Here is a 20,402-nt window from a genome sequence, read left to right on the forward strand (position 1 = left end):
AATGTCCTGTTGAAACAGGTGGTGTCTGAACAGAATTGGATTTCTGCCTATGGAAAAACCCTAGTTTTAACAACTGCTGTGGTTAGTTTTAATTTTCAGGCCTCAAAATTAACTGCTTGTCAGTGACTCAGAAATAGACTGAACAACATGTTTAGACTGCCCTGTTTAATTAAGGAAAGAAAGAAAGGAAAAAAACCCACCAACACCCTGCCACCATCACATAAAAGAACCAAAGGAGAGCACTTAATTTCCAGGCCCAAAAAATAGGGGGAGCAGCTATAAAATAAACTCATTTCTCCAAAGATACTTGTCCCTTTTGTGTTTTCTTCCTAGAAGCACAAGTATGCAACTATCTTCCTGAAGACACTCTTTGTGAAATCCTCTAAGGGAACATATAGATTCAAGAAGTCTTTAATCTACTAGCAATTAAATTAAGAATGATGGGAGGAAATGGGAATTTTTCTAATGAAAATTTACATCTTAAAATGATATTACAAACGGAACTGAAGTTACACTTCATATAGGCAAAATACAGCCAGAGTAAACTCTTTGAAGAAAAATATCCTGGACTAATCTATAAACCCAACACAGGGCCATCACAGTGCTGGTCAGAATAACTTGTGCTAAACATATTTTCTTGTGAATAAACCTAGAGTCACTAACAGTAAAAAACAAACAAACAAACAAACAAAAAAAGCCCTTTTCACTGTACCTTTAAGGGTGGTTAAGCATTTGTTGATCTTCTCAACCAATAAGCAGGGGACAGGAACCAGAGGCACTATGTATCTACACTGTGCTACACACCATGATTATACATCCCTGTGAATAAAACACTGTCATGTCTGTTTCACAGTTGCTAAGCTGAGATTCAAAAGGATGCAATAATTTTCTCAGGACAAGCAAGATGAAACTGATAGAGATGAAGCTTTTACCTAAATCTGCTGATGTCAAAACTCTTCCAAGTGACCTCATTCCCTCCCACCAACAGTAAATCCAGAGAGGCAAGTTAGTAGAACAATGAATCTCAGTTTTATGACATACAATATCTAATATCTATCTATATTTTGCCAAGCTCCAAAAGAAAAGCTCATCCTCTCTCAATCCAACGTCTTTGAGTAATGGAGTCATAGTCTTATGCGCTGCTTTTCAATATGACTGAATGCCAGCTCCTAAGAGAGTGATTCAGTGAATAGTGAGAAAATCACAGGTCATCTATTGGGATCACAAACAGTTTTTAAAATCCTGACATGCTGATGAACACAATTTGAAAACCACTGATCCAAAGAGGATTCATCTGCTCATTTTTAAAAAGTGGCAAACAAAGAGAAATACCTTAGCCAGATTTGCATGGTGTGTCTCAATGAGAATACTTGGTCCTTTTGGACCTTTTACTTAAAATTCAAGGATGACTACTACATTATATCAATTTTGCCCAAATGTTTATTGCTCACCACCACCTGCCCCCCCCAAAGATTTCTAGTAAAATCAAAATGGCTCATAAGTTAGTAACCCAGGATAGGCTGCATTAATGCTAAGGCAATAGTAAATAAAGGCCAGGTAAGAATAACACAAAGTAGTAAAACATCTCAGTAAAGCCAAATGTTTATTAGACAATTGTTTTTTACATCTCTATAGAAGGCTACTTTATGTAATAGACTATGGGATTATTATTTCAAATGAACTTTTCAATTTCTATTTTACTACAAAATACACTGGAAACATTGCCTTAGAGGACTTATATCAAATAACCAGTGTGCTTGAATATTTCACATTTCAACTTACTATTTTACAATTGTCAAGATAGAGTATAAGTCTAATAGGAAAATATCTGCAGGCTTCAAATAGCCCTTAAAGAAATACAAAGAAGGAAAGTTAGAAGTCAAGAAGGATAATCCTGAGATAAAGGCTGAGTGGAGCAAAAGACAAGAAATCTAGAGAACTTATCGGGCACAGCATTGCACTGGTCTGCATTATCACTGACCTGTAACCTCTCCTCCGGCTCACAATCAGCCCTTGAGTACTGTGTCACTAAGTGGTTATTTTAAAAAGTTCTTGTGTCATATTTACTTTGTCCTAAGACCCTTATCAGAAGTCTGATGTACTTAAGTTCCATAATTCACACATTCCAATTACCTACCCAACTACACACCCAAAAGGGATAATTAGAAGCATAAAATGCCACACTCATAAAACGAGAAATGGGAATGATTAAGAATTAAAATGGACTGCTTGATTGTTAAGGGCATAACCACAGCTAACTGCCATCAATACTATGCTCTTGCTAACTATAAAAAGGGATACAACAGAGTTTTCCTTAATAAACATGTAATAAGTTCCTAACTTTAAAATGAGCCAATTTCAGTAGTCTGTGTCCCCCCAGAATACTAAAAATGGTGGTTCATTTCTAAAGCTAGCCCACCAACACCCATTTAATCCATAATCTACTGACATATAGTGTAGTGTGAAATGAAATGTAATAGACAATACTTGCAATGATTCAAACACACATTAGTAATTCAGCGGAAAAGACAGAAGCATGGCAAAACAGAATAGTGGAAGATATGAGAGCTATGAACCCTAAAAGACCTGGGTTTGAATTTCGACTCTATCACTTACTAGCTTTGTGGCCTCAGTCAAGTTATTTATCTTCCCTGTGACCAAATTTCCTCATTTGTAAACTCATCTCACTATGTTATTTTGAGAAGTTAAACAGAACAATAAAACTAAATTAAAACTTGCACTCTGCCTGATGATATATTTATAAATATTCTTAAAAAAATAACTACTCTCTTTTAAAATGTATAATTTATAGTCCCAGGGATAAAAGGGGGAACTGTTGGTTATATCTTATCACTGATAAAGTAACAACAATGCATATACATTAATATAAGATATAATGACTAAAAATCTATTGTTTTAGTTTAACATTTCAAAAAATACTTTACCCTAAATATTGAGTAGTTGATAAACCTCACTCTAGAAAACAATTCATTATGCAAAATTAAACTAAGGAGAAAGTAAGTCTTAGAATCAACTCTAGGATTTATAAACTGGAATCCATAAATGGAACCTGAGGATTTCTGCATAATCCAAAATGTTCACAGAACTGTATATATGGGTGATTTTCTTATGAGAAAGTCCACAGTTTCCCTGAATGGAGTTAAGGGGCCATGAGCCATCTTCAAGGGGCCGAAAGCCACTATGCAGGCTATCAAAGTGGTTGTCCATGACCTCATAGAGAGAGAGAACTTTTGCATTACCTAAAACCTAACGTTTCCTACACAGCTCTCAGGCAGTTTATCAGTGAAACAAAGTTTTATGTAAGGTTATGCCCTCAACATGCTTCCAGAAAATGATTAATTCGTGGATACAAAACTATCAAAAACTTTCCAGACAAATTAAGTGAAGAGCTATCTTAGAGCATGGAGCATATTTCAACATTTGACTGGCTCTGAAAGACCCGCGTAAGATGACACTGGAAATTCATCTGAATTAGGAGCTGATGATACCAATGGCAAATTTCTTAAAGTAAATTTCAATCAGCCAATAGCACTTTGATGCACAACTTAGTTGCAAGAAACTCCACTTAAAAATTTCCCCCATTCTAGCTAAAGCACATGGGCAGGGGTTTACCATGCCTTTTGTTACCATTACCGTATAAAAGAAAATCTATCCCTTATTTACATATGATTCAAACAAATAAAAATCTTTATTTAAATGACCCAACCATGGAATATGAGTGAATATATGTTTTCTTTTAAGATCAGGAAAATTCTGATGTTGGCTTCCTTTGATTAATTTTTAACTTCATTTAAAAAATTTCTATAAACTTGTATAACAGTTTAGGCATTACAAAGTTTAGACAGTATTCCTTTCTTAATTGAGGATATTTTTTGGTTTATTTCTGCCTTCTGTCAAAATAAATTTGAACTGCATATGCCTTAAGGATGTTTAACCAGCAGTATAATTTCAGACTCATACCTAAGTAAATTGCTTGCTTACCGTTTCATCTCAAAGCAAGAGCTCATAGCTAACCCAGTGAGGTACTTCCTCTTTTTACCTCTCCCAAAAAGTTATGACATTTCTTAATATGCTAAGTTTTTTTAAAATTAAACTGTCTTTTTTTTTTTAAATACATAGATCACAAAAAATGTTACATTAAAAAATACAAGAGGTTCCCACATGCCCCACTTCCCACACCCCACTCCTCCCAATCAACAACTTCTTTCATCAGTGTGGCACATTCACTGCATTTGATGAATACATTTTGGAGCACTGCTACACCGCATGGATTATAGTTTACATTGTAGTTTACACTCTCCCCCAGTCCATTCAGTGGATTATGGCAGGATATATAATGTCCAGCATCTAACCCTGAAATATCATTTAGGACAACTCCAAGTCCCTAGATGGGAAGGCTTTTCACAAGAGAGTAGCACTTACCCCTCCTGCCTGCAGCAACTTTTTTCTAAACTCTTCTGTGGGGTTATTGAAAGTTAGTTTTTCACAGCGGAGGTGATTCACTGGTGGATGGCCTTCAAGATGCAGGAATAAGTCATAATCAAAGCGGACTTTCTTAGGTTCTTCCTGGGGGAGGGGGCGTAAAAAAGAAAAAAGAAGAGAGAGATTTGGGCGTAAGTAAAAAATAAAAACAGCAAAGGCTTACTCCTTAGAAGGAAGAGAAAAGACCCAGACATTTAACAACTACAAGGTCGAAGAAGTACTGCAGCAAATTATCAGGGAATTACCTACAAAGCAACATGGAAATATCTGGTAAATTAATTTCTGATGTTAGGGAAAAACAAAAAGAATAAACTCATCATCTTTCCCAAGATCTCTCAAGTAGTATGACTCTATCACCCCAGCCACACAACTAGAAACCAAAGACACCCTTGAACCAACCCATCCTCTTCCAGTCCAAGATCCCATGCTCATCTGCAAGGGCTGCCATTTTCACTCCCAAATAGTTCTTGAACAAGCCCTCAAATCCCTACTGCCAATGCTCTTATTTATTGCCCAAATGACTATAAACTCCTTCCTATAATAGGTCCTCTACTTCAGGATAGTCTCTTCAATCTCTGCTTGATTCAGTCCTCAAAAGTATCTCTCTGAAACAAAAGTTACTTTTGTTTTCACTCTGATTAAAATTCCAAAATTTCAACAGATCCAAACTGCCATTAGGAAAAAATCTAAACTCACTTGACTGACACAGAATGTCCTCCATCACCTGTTTCTTGGCTACATATCCTACCACACTCCTGCCCATCTGATGGCCCAGCAACGCATCGCTGCTGGTGGTTTCCCAAAAGTACCATGTTTTATGTTAACCCTGGGTTTCATCATACTATCTTCAATGCCTACCTCCATTCCTACATGTCCATCTTTACCTGGCTAACTTCTATTCATCCTTCTCCACTCAGGCTTCTCTTTCAGGAAGCCTTCCTTGAACTCCCTCTCCCAATTCCCCACAGCCGCTCCTCTGCTATGTGTGCATCTCCTTGTTATTCTTGCCACATCTTAGAATAACTGTCTAAGCTATAAGCTCCCTTCACCATATTAGGTCATAAGATTCTTGAACATAAGAACAACATTTGCATGATCATTTTACCCTCAAGAACTAGTTTAGTGGCTGCACATGGTAGGAATACAATAAATACCAATGTTCTCTCCAGACATTACTTTACTTAGCTGAATATTTACAGTGTTTCACACACAGATGTTTAACCATCCAAGGTAAAATGAAGGCAGAGGGAAAAAATAACATTAATATATACTTTAACATTCATCTCATTTAATTCCCACAGAGCTCCTCTGTGTCAGCAGTGAGCACTATTTTGCAGATGGGGAAATTAAAACACTTAGAAATTGTGATATTAACACCTGATAAACCAAAGTGATTGGAACCCAATTCTTTTGACTCAAAACTGTTAGTACTTGAAACTATATCAGAACACATGCATCAAGCCAATACAAATTCATGGTATCAACCTCCTCCTCCATAACTTTCCAAAATCATTCTCCATTCATTTCCTTACCACCTCTTCTTCCCTTCTACTACAATCTGGCATGAAACTGGTCCCATCATTCCACTGGCCCATTTCATTTCGTTTTTCCTAATTCTTTTTTTTTAAAGAAGTTGTGGGTTTACAGAATAATCATGTATAAAATACAGGATCTCTCATATACCACCCCATCACCAATCCCTTACATTTGTGTGGAAAAATTACAATTGAAGACAGCAAATTTTTATAATTGTATTATTAACTAAAGTCCATGGTTCAACATTCACTGTTTGTGTAGTGTAGTTCCACAGATTTTTTTTTTAATGTTATTGTTACCATATAAGCAATCTAACATTTCCCTCTTAATCACATTCACATATAAATTTCAGTGCTATTATTTGCATTCACATTACTGTGCTACCTCCTTTCACTGTAAGATGCCATTCTCTCCTGATTTTCCTCACTGCTTACTAGCCATTCCTTATCAGTCTTCTTCACAGGCTTCTCTTCTTTCTCCATTGACCTTTACACATCTCTTATCTTTCTGTAAAGTTCCCCAGGGAAATGGCATCCATTCAAAGAGAGTCAATTCTTCTTATATGACAGTGACTCTTCTATCTGTAGCTCCAGTCCAGCTCTCACTTGACTGCCATATGCAGATGTTCCACAGCCTGGTGGACGACTCTACTCAGATGACCCACAGCAACATCAAACTCATGCTTTATCTTAAACTGAATTCATCTTAACCTGCCCTTTCTCCTATACTCTATGTTTTGGCAAATAGCAATCCTGCTATTTGACCATAGTCAAATAGTCTCCAAGCCTACTTAATACTTCTCCTTAGGAACTCTCAAATCTATCCCCTTCTTTCTTGTTGCCATGCCTTGGCTTAGGCCTACATCATTCTTTTTTTTCCTTTCAAATTTTATTTTTTTCTCCCCTCCCCTCCCCCACCATGCTATTTTTGCTATATGTGTCCATTTGCTGTGTGATCTTCTGTATCTATTTCTCCTTTTGTCTTCTCTTCTCATCTCTCTCCTCTAGGATTCACCATGATTCGATCCTGGGGACCTCTGATGTGGAGAGGTTCCCTGTCAATTGTGCCACCTCATTTTCTGGTCTCTGCTGCACTTCACCCTGACTCTCCCCACCATCTCTCTTTTGTTCTGTCATCATCTTGCTGTGTGACTCACTTGCGCAGGCACTGGCTCACCATGTGGGCATCCACGTGGGCACTCGACTTGCCATGCAGGCTCTTGTGTGAGCACTTGGTTCACCATGCAGGCACTGGCTTGCTATGCAGGCATGCTTTCTCTTCTTTTCACCAGGAGGCACCAGGGATTGATCTCATATGGTGGCGGAGGCCTTATCACTTGAGCCACATCTGCTTCCCCTTTATCATTCTTTTTTTTTTCTCTCCCCTTACCACCCCCCCCCACTCTGGTTGTCCGTTCTCAGTGTCCATTGGCTGCGTGTTCTTTGTCTGCTTCTGTTGTTGTCAGCGGCACATCCTTCATCATTCTTAACCTGATCTCTTTTCTGTATATGAACTTATCCCATTCCACCTTCCACAATGACAGAAGGGTGATCCTCTTAACATAAAACCCATATTATATCTTTCCATGGATATAAAAGCCATTTTCTACAGGATAAAATCTCACTTCCTTGGAATAACCGACCCAGTCTTTTACCACCTTACCTGCATTCTCTTTGCTCTCTCACTACACTTTATTCCACAGTTTTGAAGTACTTGCCATTCCCCAATACTTCCAATCCTCTCATCCATTTTGACTTTTACACATAGTGCTCCTCAACATATCAACCTCCCAACATACCTCCCTCCTTTGCCGAGTTAATGCAAACTCATTATTAAGGACCAGCTAAAGCATTAACTCCTCTGGAAATTCTAACTCTTCCAATCTAATCTGAATTAGAAGCAATTTTCACACTGTATTATGATCATTTTTTTAATTTATTCCGACTTTCCTCTAAACTGTAAAGCAGTCAGAACATTCTTAAAATTAATTAAGAACAAAAGGAGGGCAGTTTTATGTCTTGTAGCTGGGAGTGTAAATTGATAAATCCATTTTGGGAGACATTTTGGCAATATCTATCAACATACTAAATGCATATGAAACTTTACCCAATAATTCCACTTCTGGGACTCTACTCAGAAATGTCCAAATATTTGTGCAAATATATATATATATATAATAAAAATGTTCAAGACAGTATTTTTTATAATAGTAAAAATTTAGAAATGATCTGCATATGAGTATATCATTACCATGAAATACCACTCAGATGTTTAAAAATTCTGACTTGGAAAACTATACAAGACATATTGTTAAATGAATAAAAGGTAAGTCACAGAAAAGCATTAAAAGTATGACATATTATACTTTTGCCAACATCTATATATTTTTTTAAAGGTTTATTTATTTATTTATTATTTCTCTCCCCTTCCCCCACCGCCCCGGTTGTCTGTTCTCTGTGTCTATTTGCTGCATCTTCTTCTTTGTCCGCTTCTGTTGTTGTCAGTGGCATGGGAATCTGTGTTTCTTTTTGTTGCATCATCTTGTTGTGTCAGCTCTCTGTGTGTGCGGCACCATTCCTGGGCAGGTTGCACTTTCTTTCGCGTTGGGCGGTTCGCCTTACGGGGCACACTCCTTGCGCATGGGGCTCCCCTACGTGGGGGAACACCCCTGCGTGGCAGGGCACTCCTTGCACGCATCAGCACTGCATGTGGGCCAGCTCCACATGGGTCAAGGAGGCCTGGGGTTTGAACCGTGGACCTCCTATGTGGTAGATGGACGCCCTAACCACTGGGCCACCCCAACCTCTACATTGATATACATTTTATCAGTGTAAATGCATGGGGGAAAATCTTGAAAGACTATACCAAATAGTTAACAATGATTAAAATGGTGTCACTGTAGTAAAACTCCTAAGTTTTAACACATACACTTTTACAAGGAGAATATATTGATATATTAGCTGTGTGATTTTTTAAAGAGAAAGACATATTAATGAATATAATTAATTACAAGAAAAAAATGAGCCATAACAATACCAAATTATAGTCCACAAGAATTTCAACCCAAAAAAAGGTCACTTTTCAAATAAACTAAGGGTAAGGACCCCAAAAAGTAGCTCTCTTTCTATGAATCGTGGATGCAACTTTCTTTTAGAGATTCATTTTTGAGTAAGGAAAAAGTACCCATCAATTTGTGTTCTGGCTAGATCCTGAGCCTCAACAGACTCCAGCACCTACAATCTGATTTATTGGACTTACCACACTCAGCTAAGATGGAGTTGAAGAAGGACAACCACCACACCATGGAGCCTAGAGTGATTACAACTGAAAATGGGAGGATTGCATCCAGCATCCAGGTGGAATCTGAGCCTCCTCTTGACATAGAGGTGCAATGGACACAACCAATCCAATGTCCACATAGAAGAGGTGGCATTGGATTGGGAAAAGTGGACATAATGGACAAAGGGTATGGGGAAAGGCAGGAAGAGATGAGAGGTGGAGGCGTCTTCGGGACATGGAGCTGCCCTGGATGGTGCTTCAGAGGTAATCACTGGACATTGTAAATCCTCACAGGGCCCACTTGATGGAATAGAGGAGAGTATGGGCCATGATGTGAACCAATGTATATGAGGTGCAGAGGTGCCCAAAAATGTACTTACCAAATCCAATGGATGTGTCATGATGATGGGAACGAGTGTTGTTGGGGGGGGGGAGAGGGGGGGTGGGGGGTGGGGTTGAATGGGACCTCACATATATATTTTTAATGTAATATTATTACAAAGTCAATAAAAAATAAAAAAATTAAAAAAAAAAAAAAAAAAAAAGAAAGTGAGTTACACAGAAATGGGTCAACCTGGCCAGGGCTCTCAAAGCCCATCAAGACCAATCACAAACGCAACTATGGACTAAAGTTGACTTCTTATTCTAGTAATGGAAGAATTTGTAACATTGATATAAAGACAGTGGTCACAGAGGTTCTGAGGGAAGAATATGTGTAACATGGGCCATTTTTGGGACATTGGAATTGTACTTCCTGACATTGCAATGATGGATACAGGTGTGTGTTGTGAAAAGTGTAAAACTATAATATAAACTACAGTCCATCGTTAGTATAATAGCAATGCTTCAATATGTGTTCATCAATTGTAACAAATGTACCACGCTAATGAAAGATGTTGTTAATGGAGAAAATGTGGGAGGGGGTAGGGTAAATGGGAATTCCCTATATTTTTGATGTAACATTTATGCAATCTAAAGCTTCTTTAAAATAAATTAAAAATAAAACTAAAAAAAATAAATAAATAAAAAGACATTATACTTAAAAAAGCAAAAAAAAAAAAAAAAAAATTTGTGTTCTGGCTAACTGAGTATCTTCTCTCAGAGGGCAGACATCGATATTACGTCAATCTATTCTCCTCAGAAAGATTCTTCAAAGTTCAAACAAGAAAGCATGTATTTGTTCTATATATATAAAGCTAAAACATTTCCTAAAGCTGGGAATCTGTTTTTAGCAACATCAAATTACCCATCTCTTCCTGCAGAAGCTTCAGACCTTGATATTTAGTCTCCTATTTTTTTGTGAGGACAGAATGAAAGAGAGAAGCCTGGAGTCCTTTCAACCTAAAGTGCCACTATGGACTATTTCAACACAACTGCTTAGAGTTTCTGAAACACATAGTTAGTATTGCTTTGAGTACAAATTCAAAATAATACAGAATAAACATACAGGAACTTGAAAAAAGCACTGACACTAAACCAACTCTCCTGAGTTCTGATCTATCAACTAAATAAACAAAAACTGAAAACAACCCCATCAGAAGTAAAGGATGGACACGGGACCAAGGACAGGATGAATATCCTTAATACACAGTAGTAGGATTTTTCCAAAATCATGTGGAAATCTTCTTGGTGTTTTCCTTTATCTCCCATGAAAACTTCGAACACTTTTTGTAAAACATTACTGTAACGTTTGTTCATTCTTTAAGACAGAGTTGAGTAAACTTCATGACTGAATAAAATAACTACTCAAATGAAATGAAATGGACCTTCTACAGCAACAACCCAAACCTATTAAATTTTCATTTGGACCTCTTCAGTAGGAAGAGAGAGAGGAAAAATATAGAGGAGTGAGACCTTGATCAAAATACAGCAAAAATAGGGCTTCCAAGACACTCTAAGATAAAATAGTTGAAAAGCAACAGTATCCTTTTTAATTAAAAAAATTAATAACATAGAGAGAGGTACTTAAGATATTATATCCATCTGTGTTCCCCTGAAGTTAAACAGATATTAACATTTTTCCAAATTTGCTTTGCCTTTTATTAAGAATTAAAATTATATAAATAAACTTCTCCATTCCTTATTCCTACATCCCTCCTCCCCAGTAATCACTGCCCTAAGTTGCCATGTTGTCATTCTAGCACACATACTTGCACTATATATGTATGTTTCCATAACAGTTCATTTTCTCTTGTTTCAGTGGTTTCTAAAAATGTATATAAATGGCATCATAGCTATACAATATAATTATGCAACTTTTCAGTCATTACTTTTGTCTTAGAGATTTATACATGTTGTGAAATTAACTGCCTTCTATGTAGTATTAAGCCACAATTTATTTACCCACCATCTCTATATAGGACCAATTAGGTGTATCCTGCTTTTTCTTATTACAAGCCCTCTCTCTCTCTATATATATATATATATCATTGCACACATGTGAAAACAGCAATCATTATTAAGTATGAAATCTTAAAGAAAATCTAATACCAGAAAACAGAAATAAGGTAATCCAGACACTAAACAGAAAATCTTCTTAATAGTATTCAGCCTAAGTTTCTATTTTACAATGGTCCCAAAGGAGGAACTGCTTTCCATCTCATGTGGAGTTGTTTCCTTCTTCATATTTTAAGAAACTATTCACAAAGTGCATAATATGTCATATAGTCAGAAGAGTGACAACCCAGAAAGCCTTTATAGATCTTGCTTTTGATTCTGTTCCATAAATTTGAAGAATATTGAATGTGTGTGTGTGTGTCACTGAGAGTGGGGTAGTACTTGCTGCCTCTTAATTCTTTATTTGTTCTCTTCTCTCTATATCAAGGGGATTCCAGTTATTTCTGTAAAGCAGTAAACTGGGCAATTAAATAATAGATTTCTCTGTTCAAAAATAGTTTTAAAAAATGAACAGAAAACTTTTAAGGAGAGATACCTAAATGCACCATTATTTCCAAACAAAAGCCAATGCAATTTCAAATTAAATTAAGTGATGGGAAGAGGGTAGAATAGCCAATAAGAGATCATAATTGCCTATATCCTAATTTCTTTGGGACAAGAACTTTTGTGGCTTGAAGGCCTGGACTTTTCCTATAGTATAGGCCAATGCCTAGATGAAATTAAAACATAGATACTGGGGAAGTGGATTTGGCTCACCTGATAGTGTGTCCACCTACCACACGGGAGGTCCAGGGTTCAAACCCAGAGCCTCCTGACCCATGCCCATGTGCAATGCTGATGTGCGCAAGGAATGTCATGCCACACAGGGGTGCCCCCCGCGTAGGGGAGCCCCATGCGCAAGGAGTGCACCCCATAAGGAGAGCCGCTCCATGCAAAAAAGTGCAGCCTGCCCAGGAGTGGCACCACACACATGGAGAGCTGATGTAGCAAGATGATGCAACAAGAAAAAAAAGACGCAGTTTCCCAGTGCTGCTGGCAAGAATACAAGCAGACACAGAAGAACACACAGTGAATTGTCACAGAGAGCAAAAACTGGTGGGGTAGGAGGAAGGGGAGAGAAATAAATAAAATAAAATAAAATAAAACTAAAAAACAAAACAAAACATGGATATGAAGAGTGTGACAAGATGGAAGGAAATCACCTGATCTGCATTAATTAAATTTCTAAAATATTAACACGTGTGTGTTGGTGGGGGAAGGGAGGAGGCTGAGGCTAGGAAAGACTCCAAATTCTTTCCCCAAAGCATAACCACTTTAATTAAAATCAATACATTAAAAAAGAAAATAGGCAAAGGAATCTGAATAGTCATTAATACAAAGATAATATACATACAGCCAATAAGTACATGAGAAAATGCTCAATATCATTAGTCATCAGGGAAATGCAAACCAAAACCACAATGAGATACTACTTCACATTCACAAGGAACACCATAATTTTAAAAATGGAAAATAAGTGTTGGTGAGGATGTGGAGAAATTGGAACCCTCAAACATTGCTGATGGGAATGTTAAATGATGAAGTTGTTTTGGAAAACAGTTTGGCAATCCCTCAAAAAAAATTACACAAAGAGTTACTATATGGCCCAGGAATTCTACCTAGGCATATACCCAAAAGAATTGAAAACCTATGTCTACACAAAGCTTGTACATGAATGTACATAGCCACAGTATTCATAAAAGCCAAAAAGGGAAAACCTAAATGTTCATGGATACATAACTGAATAAACAAAATGTAGTAGATCAACACAATGGAATATTATTCAGCCAGAAAAAAGAATGAAGTATTGATATAAAGAATAACGTGTTGATGAATGCTATAACATGAATGAACCTTGAAAACATTATACTAGATGAAAGAAGCCAGACAGAAAAGGCCATACATTGTATAATTCCATTTATATGAAATCACCAGAATAAGAACATCTATAGAGAGAGGAAGTAGATTAATGATTGCCAGAGGCTTGGGGGAGGGAGGATGGGAAGTGTCTGAGAATTAGTGCAGGGTTTCTTTTGGGGATAATGGAAAGGTTATGAAATTAGACAATGGTGATAGCTGTGCAACTCTGTGAACATACGAAAAACCACTGATTTGGACACTTTAAAAGAGTTAATTTTAGGGTATGTGAAGTATATGTTAATGTTTTTAAAATTAGGGGAAAAAGACAAAAATTAGTTTCTTAAGGGAAATCCAGTTTGAAATAAGAAAAAAAAAACACTACATCAATAGAACAATCTAAAGACATATCACATAAACAGATACAAATGCACTGCAAGAAATTCTGATTTGATGAAAAACCATGTAGACAATTCAGTGGTATTCCATCTGAGGAAGGTAATCATAATTCTAAGAAAGAGTTATTGCTTCTAAGGCATGGAAGTTAAGAGTTCAGCCAATGGAGAGAAATACCTAGCTCAAGAATCTGGTTTTACCACCTGTCATCTGTGTGTGGCCTTAGGCAAGCTATTCAATCATGACTCAGTATCCTTTCCTATAAAGTAGGAATGACAGTACGTCATTTAAGAAATTAAATGAAATAGCATACAAATAGGGCTTAGTAGAGTGCCAAACATAAAGTAAGTACTCAAAAATTTAACTACACAGACCCAGGTTGCTGTCAACTATGCTCCAAAAATAAACTCTAAGAAAATCCCAGTTCATTTTGTGACAAGTTTGTGGGGAGGTAGGGCAGCAGAAAAGTGGCACATCAGGAGACAACATAGGAAGAAACAAGAAAATATGGAAAACAAAATCTAGCCCTATCATCCACACATTCTTACTTTATAGGATAGATTTTTATAGCTTAATTAAAAGTGAATTATCTCCCAGCAGTTCTAAACAACTCTCTTGAATTCCTTAGTCGCCTGGGAAGGAGGAGAGAAGAAAGTGGGGGACTCGAATTGGAACATGGCGGTAACAATAAAAAGGAGAGAGTACAATCCAAATGACAGAGAGGGAAAAAGAAGGGTGATAGATTGGCACCCCACATTGTAAAAAAACGTTTATTAAAAAGTGAAATATCTCACTTTAGGGCAATTTTTAGAAACTATGATAATTTAGGGGGCAAGCTAATATTTATTAAATGCTTACTTACATACGAGACACTGTTCTAAATACACAGATTTTTTTATCTTCATAACCACATTATGAGGGAGGTACTCTTATTATCTTATCCCCATTTTACCATTTTATAAATGAGGAAGGTGAGCCCCACATAGGTTGAGTCACTTTTCCCATATCATATAGTCTGTGTGTTTTGCCAAATATATGCTGTTGAAACTTTCAAAATCCAGTAGAAGCCATAACATAAAGTTGAAATAACTGCATATATGTTATATATGCAAGTCTACCAACTAAAAATGAGAAATTGTTCTTCATAAACCTCAAAAGTTCTAGAAATATGAAAATGGGAAAAGGAGTATTTATCTGAAAAACCATAACTTCTCTTTTTATTTTACAAACATATTAATCTTACTCTTTTTCAAAATGGTAATCATTCTCTCTAGCCACTTACTCTATAATTGGCAATGATAGTCAAAATTTCTAGAAGCCAAATTGATCTTTTATTTTTAAATCATTTAGTGATAGTATTTATGAATCAAATTTATTTTAAACATTACATGGTTAATGGAGGATCTTCTACTGAAATGTTAACAAGTAAAGGTTACGTACCTTGTTTTTAAAATAAACCTCAATTGGCAAAATGAAACCAGCATACCCAGATTCTTCTACTTTGTAAGGTGGATCTTTGCACACTGTAAAATTTTAAAAAAAAAGAAAATAGGTGAGATGAGAATAATAGATAAAAATATATCATTTCTTTAGAAAGAAGAAAATCCCATTCTACCCCAACTAAAATAGCCCCAACTATCACAACTCCTTGCCAGCTCCTCAACTCTCTAGAAACAAAAATTTTTCCTATTTAAAGTAAATATTTAAGTTATTTATTAAAATCTTAAGGATTGGAGGGATGGAGAAGAGTTCATCACAGTCAACCAGGATCTTCAAGGACCTGACTTCCAAGTGTTATCACCTTGCCCTAAGGCTTCAGAGAAGCTGATGATGGTTCCTTGGGGCCCAAAGCCTGAAAACAACTATATTGTTTCCTGATAAATATATTATCTACCTCTGGACTTCCATGTAAAGCACTCCACCCCTAAATTCCTCATTTCTGTGAAATGCCCTGATATTTATACCAAAATGTGGCAGGACCAACCTCCTTCCTTAAAAATCCCAAACCCAGAGTACCCCAATGCCATTAAGACTCATTACCCTCTTCCTGCACTCCCTTCTAAAATGCTGATTGCCATACTGATATACATACAAACACCTAAAATCTAGGTACATCATAGGAGTATATAAAAAACGGTAAAGGCTTTGTGCTTCTTATAAAGTTGGAAGGAAGTAACACCATTAGGCAAGCTCTTGAGGAATGAGAGAGACCTGAAGATGCTAAATACGATTTCACCCCACTAAACCAAATTCAACCACAGGTCAACTGGAACTATTCTAGTGAAAAATTGCATTTTGGTACTATCACAAAGAAATAAAAATGTGTATGCTGAATATCAAAGCACATAACACTGGTACCCTACAGCCCTCTTCACAGGACTCCAGCCTACCTTTTTAGCTGTCTTCCTTTTGTCACCTGCCAAACACCATTATACTTCTTTCAAATGCATCAAATGCTCCCAAATATAGCCAGCATTTCCCACATTATTCCTTCCAACTCACCTTGAGGCTACACTTAGTATCCTCTACTTTGTGAAGTACCCTCTTTTCTTCACAAAGCCTTTCCAAACCACAGCCTCTTCATCTCTTACCCTCCCAAACCATTAACTGTCCAAATCACAGGTTTGACACTCAACAGATTTCCTTATTGCCACATATTCAGGAATCTCATCTATTAATTTCCTTTCATTCCTCAAGGGAAGAGACAACCTTTATCTCAGGAAGGAAAAAAAGTAAAGAGCTCAAGCTACTGTATCAGCAGATCTGGGTACCAATCTGCCATCGACCCCAAACTAATCGGGTTACCTCAGAAGTTACTTCACTTCTCTGAACATCAGGTTCCTCTTTTAGACAGTTACTGAGGATTAAATAGGATGATGGACATAAAAGACCACACAGGGCCTGGCACACATCAAGTTCTCAATAAATGAATAACATCTCAATAAATGAGTAACAAGAAGCAGAAAATCTAACCTGTAAAATAACCTACTGCATAACACTTCTGAATGAAAATAAAAAGAAGACAGCAAGTAGAGAGCAAATAGGATTTGGATTGGAAGACTCAGGGCCACAGTTCTTCAGTGAGGATTCTCTAGATAACTTTCATTTCCTTCTCTTCTAAAAGGAAGGATGACATTATCTACACATCTGTAACCATGGCCATCAGGTTGCAAGGAGATTATACACGGGGAAATGTAAATGCGAGACATTTTTATAAAAGACAGTGATGATAATGTACATGAAAATTGATGAGAAATTCCAAATGTACATATATGGTTGCAAAGAGGTAGACTGAAGACAAAATTTTAACACTTGGCAATCTCCTTTCTCCCACATTAGGAAAACTTCCCCAAACTTATATGAAGAAAAAGTAAATCTGAAATGAGGCACCTCACCTAACCTTACAAGTTAGGTGACCTAACTGCCAACCAGTAATGAATATTCAGATACCTTAGCACTGGAGGGTTTGCCACAAACTGCACTGAGCACTCCCCTCCCACCTCAGCTGGATGGCTAATACTATACACAACATTTCCAGGCTGCAGGGCCCCTTTTAGGAACAGCAGTGTTCAGGTTGCTTGGGATTAATCATGCCAACGTCGTTTGAAGGAAGTTTATTCTGTAGGGTACAGAACATGCCAGAGAAGTTATAGCTGTTCTTCTATACACCCTTTTGTATAATTCATTTTCTCTATTATGCATGCAAATTACTCCTATTATAGGAAACAGCTGTTCAGGAGCACATCTTATAGTTGAAGTTCTTAGATTTTTTTCAACTCTCCAAAGGAAATGATCTGTAAGATAGTAATATTCTTTAGAGATCTGATTTTATAAGAATTGAATTTTACCAACTCAAACCTCAATTACTTTTAAATGCAATTTTTTTCATAAATAACAATGAACTCGGTCTGTAAAGCATGCTGAGTTCTTAATTAGAAGCAAACAATAGAAACTTTATATACACAATAAAATGCCAGAAAAGCAGGAGCAATGAAAATGCAAACTCACAGTTCTAATCTGAAGAAAGTAAAATTAGGGAAACAGTTTATTTATTCAGGTATCTTATAATCAGAATCATTAACATGGGTTTCTAAGGTAGTTCTAAAAAAGAGGCATGAGTTAAAACCAAGAAACATTTTAGCCAGTATGGATAATATATTAGACATAAAGCCATTTGTTTTTTAAAACCAATAGAAACGAGGTTGGGATCGCCTTCTGTCACTCAGCAACACTTAAGAGTCCCTTCTCTAGGATCACTGGCCACTGAGTCACATTTATAAGATCTAAGCATCTTAAATTCTTCAACTCATTCTTTCGATTGTTCAAGAATCAGATAATCATTAAGAGCTATGTTGCAAAAGACCAGTTTTCACAGAAGCTATTGAAGGGATATTCATCTTTGGAAAGCCATCAAATTATTTTCCTAGGTGACAATAACATGGGAGGAATAAACATTCTTTAAACTATACATATTAATTCAGTAAGAACCATTCGAAGCTTTTATTTCTCCTTCAAAATCCAGCCCCAGTGCCAACTCCTTCAGAAGGTCCTGTTCCTTTTACTTCCAGGTTTCTCCTATCACACATATCAGGCAGGAGCAAGACATTTACTGACCTATCATAGGTCAGTAGACTAGGAGACTAGGGCTCCTCCACTAGTCTGAGCTCTTTGAGATCAGTAACCACATAATTATTCATCTCTGTAGCTCCAGGCACTAACATTGAACCAAATAAAAGGTGTTCAACAAATGTATGTCAAATTGGATTTTTTAGAGATTCATGCAGCCCTTGGCTGACTTACTATTGCTAGAAGTTGCCTTCCCAACAGCAGTGAAGTTGACATTTGTCAATCAAACTCTTCTCCAATCTCCCTACTACCAATAAATGCTTCAAAAAATTGGTACAGGTGATAAAAAGTATTGCCATAGAGAATTCTTTTCTTGAAAGCTGAGAACCCAAGAGATGGCAGATTCTAATTCTAATAGTACCAAATTTTAAGAAATTGAGTCACCCAACTGGGCCAGAAGATCTCTAAGATCATGGGTCCCCTCTTTTCTCCTTCTACACATGACTGATTGCCTGTGTCCTCCAAGGTTCTAGCTGGGAGACTTCAAAACTTGCTTTCTCCACAAAAGCATATGGACCATGCAATTGACAGCATATAACACCCCAAACTCATGCCTGAGAAGAACACACCAAACTTTTGTAAACAGGTTTTTTTTCCTAAAATAGCTTTTCAAAATAATAGACTTAAAACAGATCCATATATAAAATCTGCAATATGATACTAAGTATATACTTTCATTATTAACCTATGTAACTTTTAAGGTGAACCAAAAAAAGTATACAAAGAGGAAAAATATATAGATTTTGATTTGGTTCATGATTTGGTTAACCCAGAATAAGTCAATTCCATACTTATACATTATCTGAGGTTATTAATATTTCCCTTTTAGGAGAAAAAACTTGAAAAGAGTTATTTTTGGTAAAGAGAAATAAATACTCCTTGGGTGAATAAATGAATTTGGGCTTATGCATAAATTACATATATATAAACACAATAAACTAATTAAATAAATTAAAAGGACCCATTTTTACCAAAAAAATACAATTCTTCCAGATCCAGAGATCTGTAAGACTTTCATTTAGGCTTTAAGAATTATCATTAGGCAGCAGTTTTGTCCCTAATCCACAGGAAAACAGCTAGTAGATTTCTTCTCCAAAGCTTCTCTCCCATCTTCCTCTCCAGGCCTCTCTCCCATGTGTTTGCATAGATGTTATGATTTATGGCCATCTGAATAGCTCTGTTAAGGACATGGTCGAGTTGCCCATTGATAATTATTGGTTTTGCTTTATTTACTGTGCAGAGGCCTTCAGGAAGAAAACACACCGAACTCTCTTATATAGACTGGTTATTACTGCTGCTTTTTGCCAAATGTTCCTTCCAACTTAAGCGTTTTGGCCTCCATCCCTTCTTGCTCCAGTTCCACCACATCAGAGCTCCGGAAAATGGTGAAAAAGGGTACTGCACTGCCCATCTTGCTGCCCCAAGTTCCGCATGAGCGTCTGGAAGTCTAGAGCTAGCGTCTGGAAGTCTGAGCACTAGGGGGTAACTCACCGCACTACCACTAAACATGGCCCATGTCTTTACATTCATGACATTGTGAAAAAAAATAAGAAATCAACAGTTGGGTTTTCTTTTTGTTTTTATAAGCAAAAAAAGAAAAAAGAAAAAAAAGATTTCCACCATTGCTTCTATTCAGCCCATTTCAAAACAGATTATTACTAAACAACAAAAATGATGGCAAAATATGTTTTGCCTATTTGTGTTTTATCGCTTTTTCCATGTCCCCCAAAAAAGGATTCAAGCTAACATCAGCCAACTTTTTTTTTTTT

At 36.7% G+C, this 20,402-nt stretch overlaps 1 protein-coding gene across 2 annotated transcripts in view; it reads right to left on the bottom strand.

The window, feature by feature from the left end:
* The window catches only part of MLLT3 (MLLT3 super elongation complex subunit), a 303,624-nt gene that overhangs the window by 101,750 nt on the left and 181,472 nt on the right, over positions 1 to 20,402 (bottom strand). For both annotated transcript variants that reach the window (XM_004446755.4, XM_004446756.4), the window contains exons 3-4: positions 15,448 to 15,530; positions 4,444 to 4,587 (exon numbers count right to left, since the gene is read on the bottom strand). In XM_004446755.4, the coding sequence (XP_004446812.1) occupies positions 4,444 to 4,587; positions 15,448 to 15,530 (227 nt within the window). The remainder of the gene's footprint in view (positions 1 to 4,443; positions 4,588 to 15,447; positions 15,531 to 20,402) is intronic.

Source organism: Dasypus novemcinctus, chromosome 8 (assembly GCF_030445035.2).
Source record: "Dasypus novemcinctus isolate mDasNov1 chromosome 8, mDasNov1.1.hap2, whole genome shotgun sequence".
In the NCBI taxonomy this organism is placed as follows: Eukaryota; Metazoa; Chordata; class Mammalia; order Cingulata; family Dasypodidae; genus Dasypus; species Dasypus novemcinctus.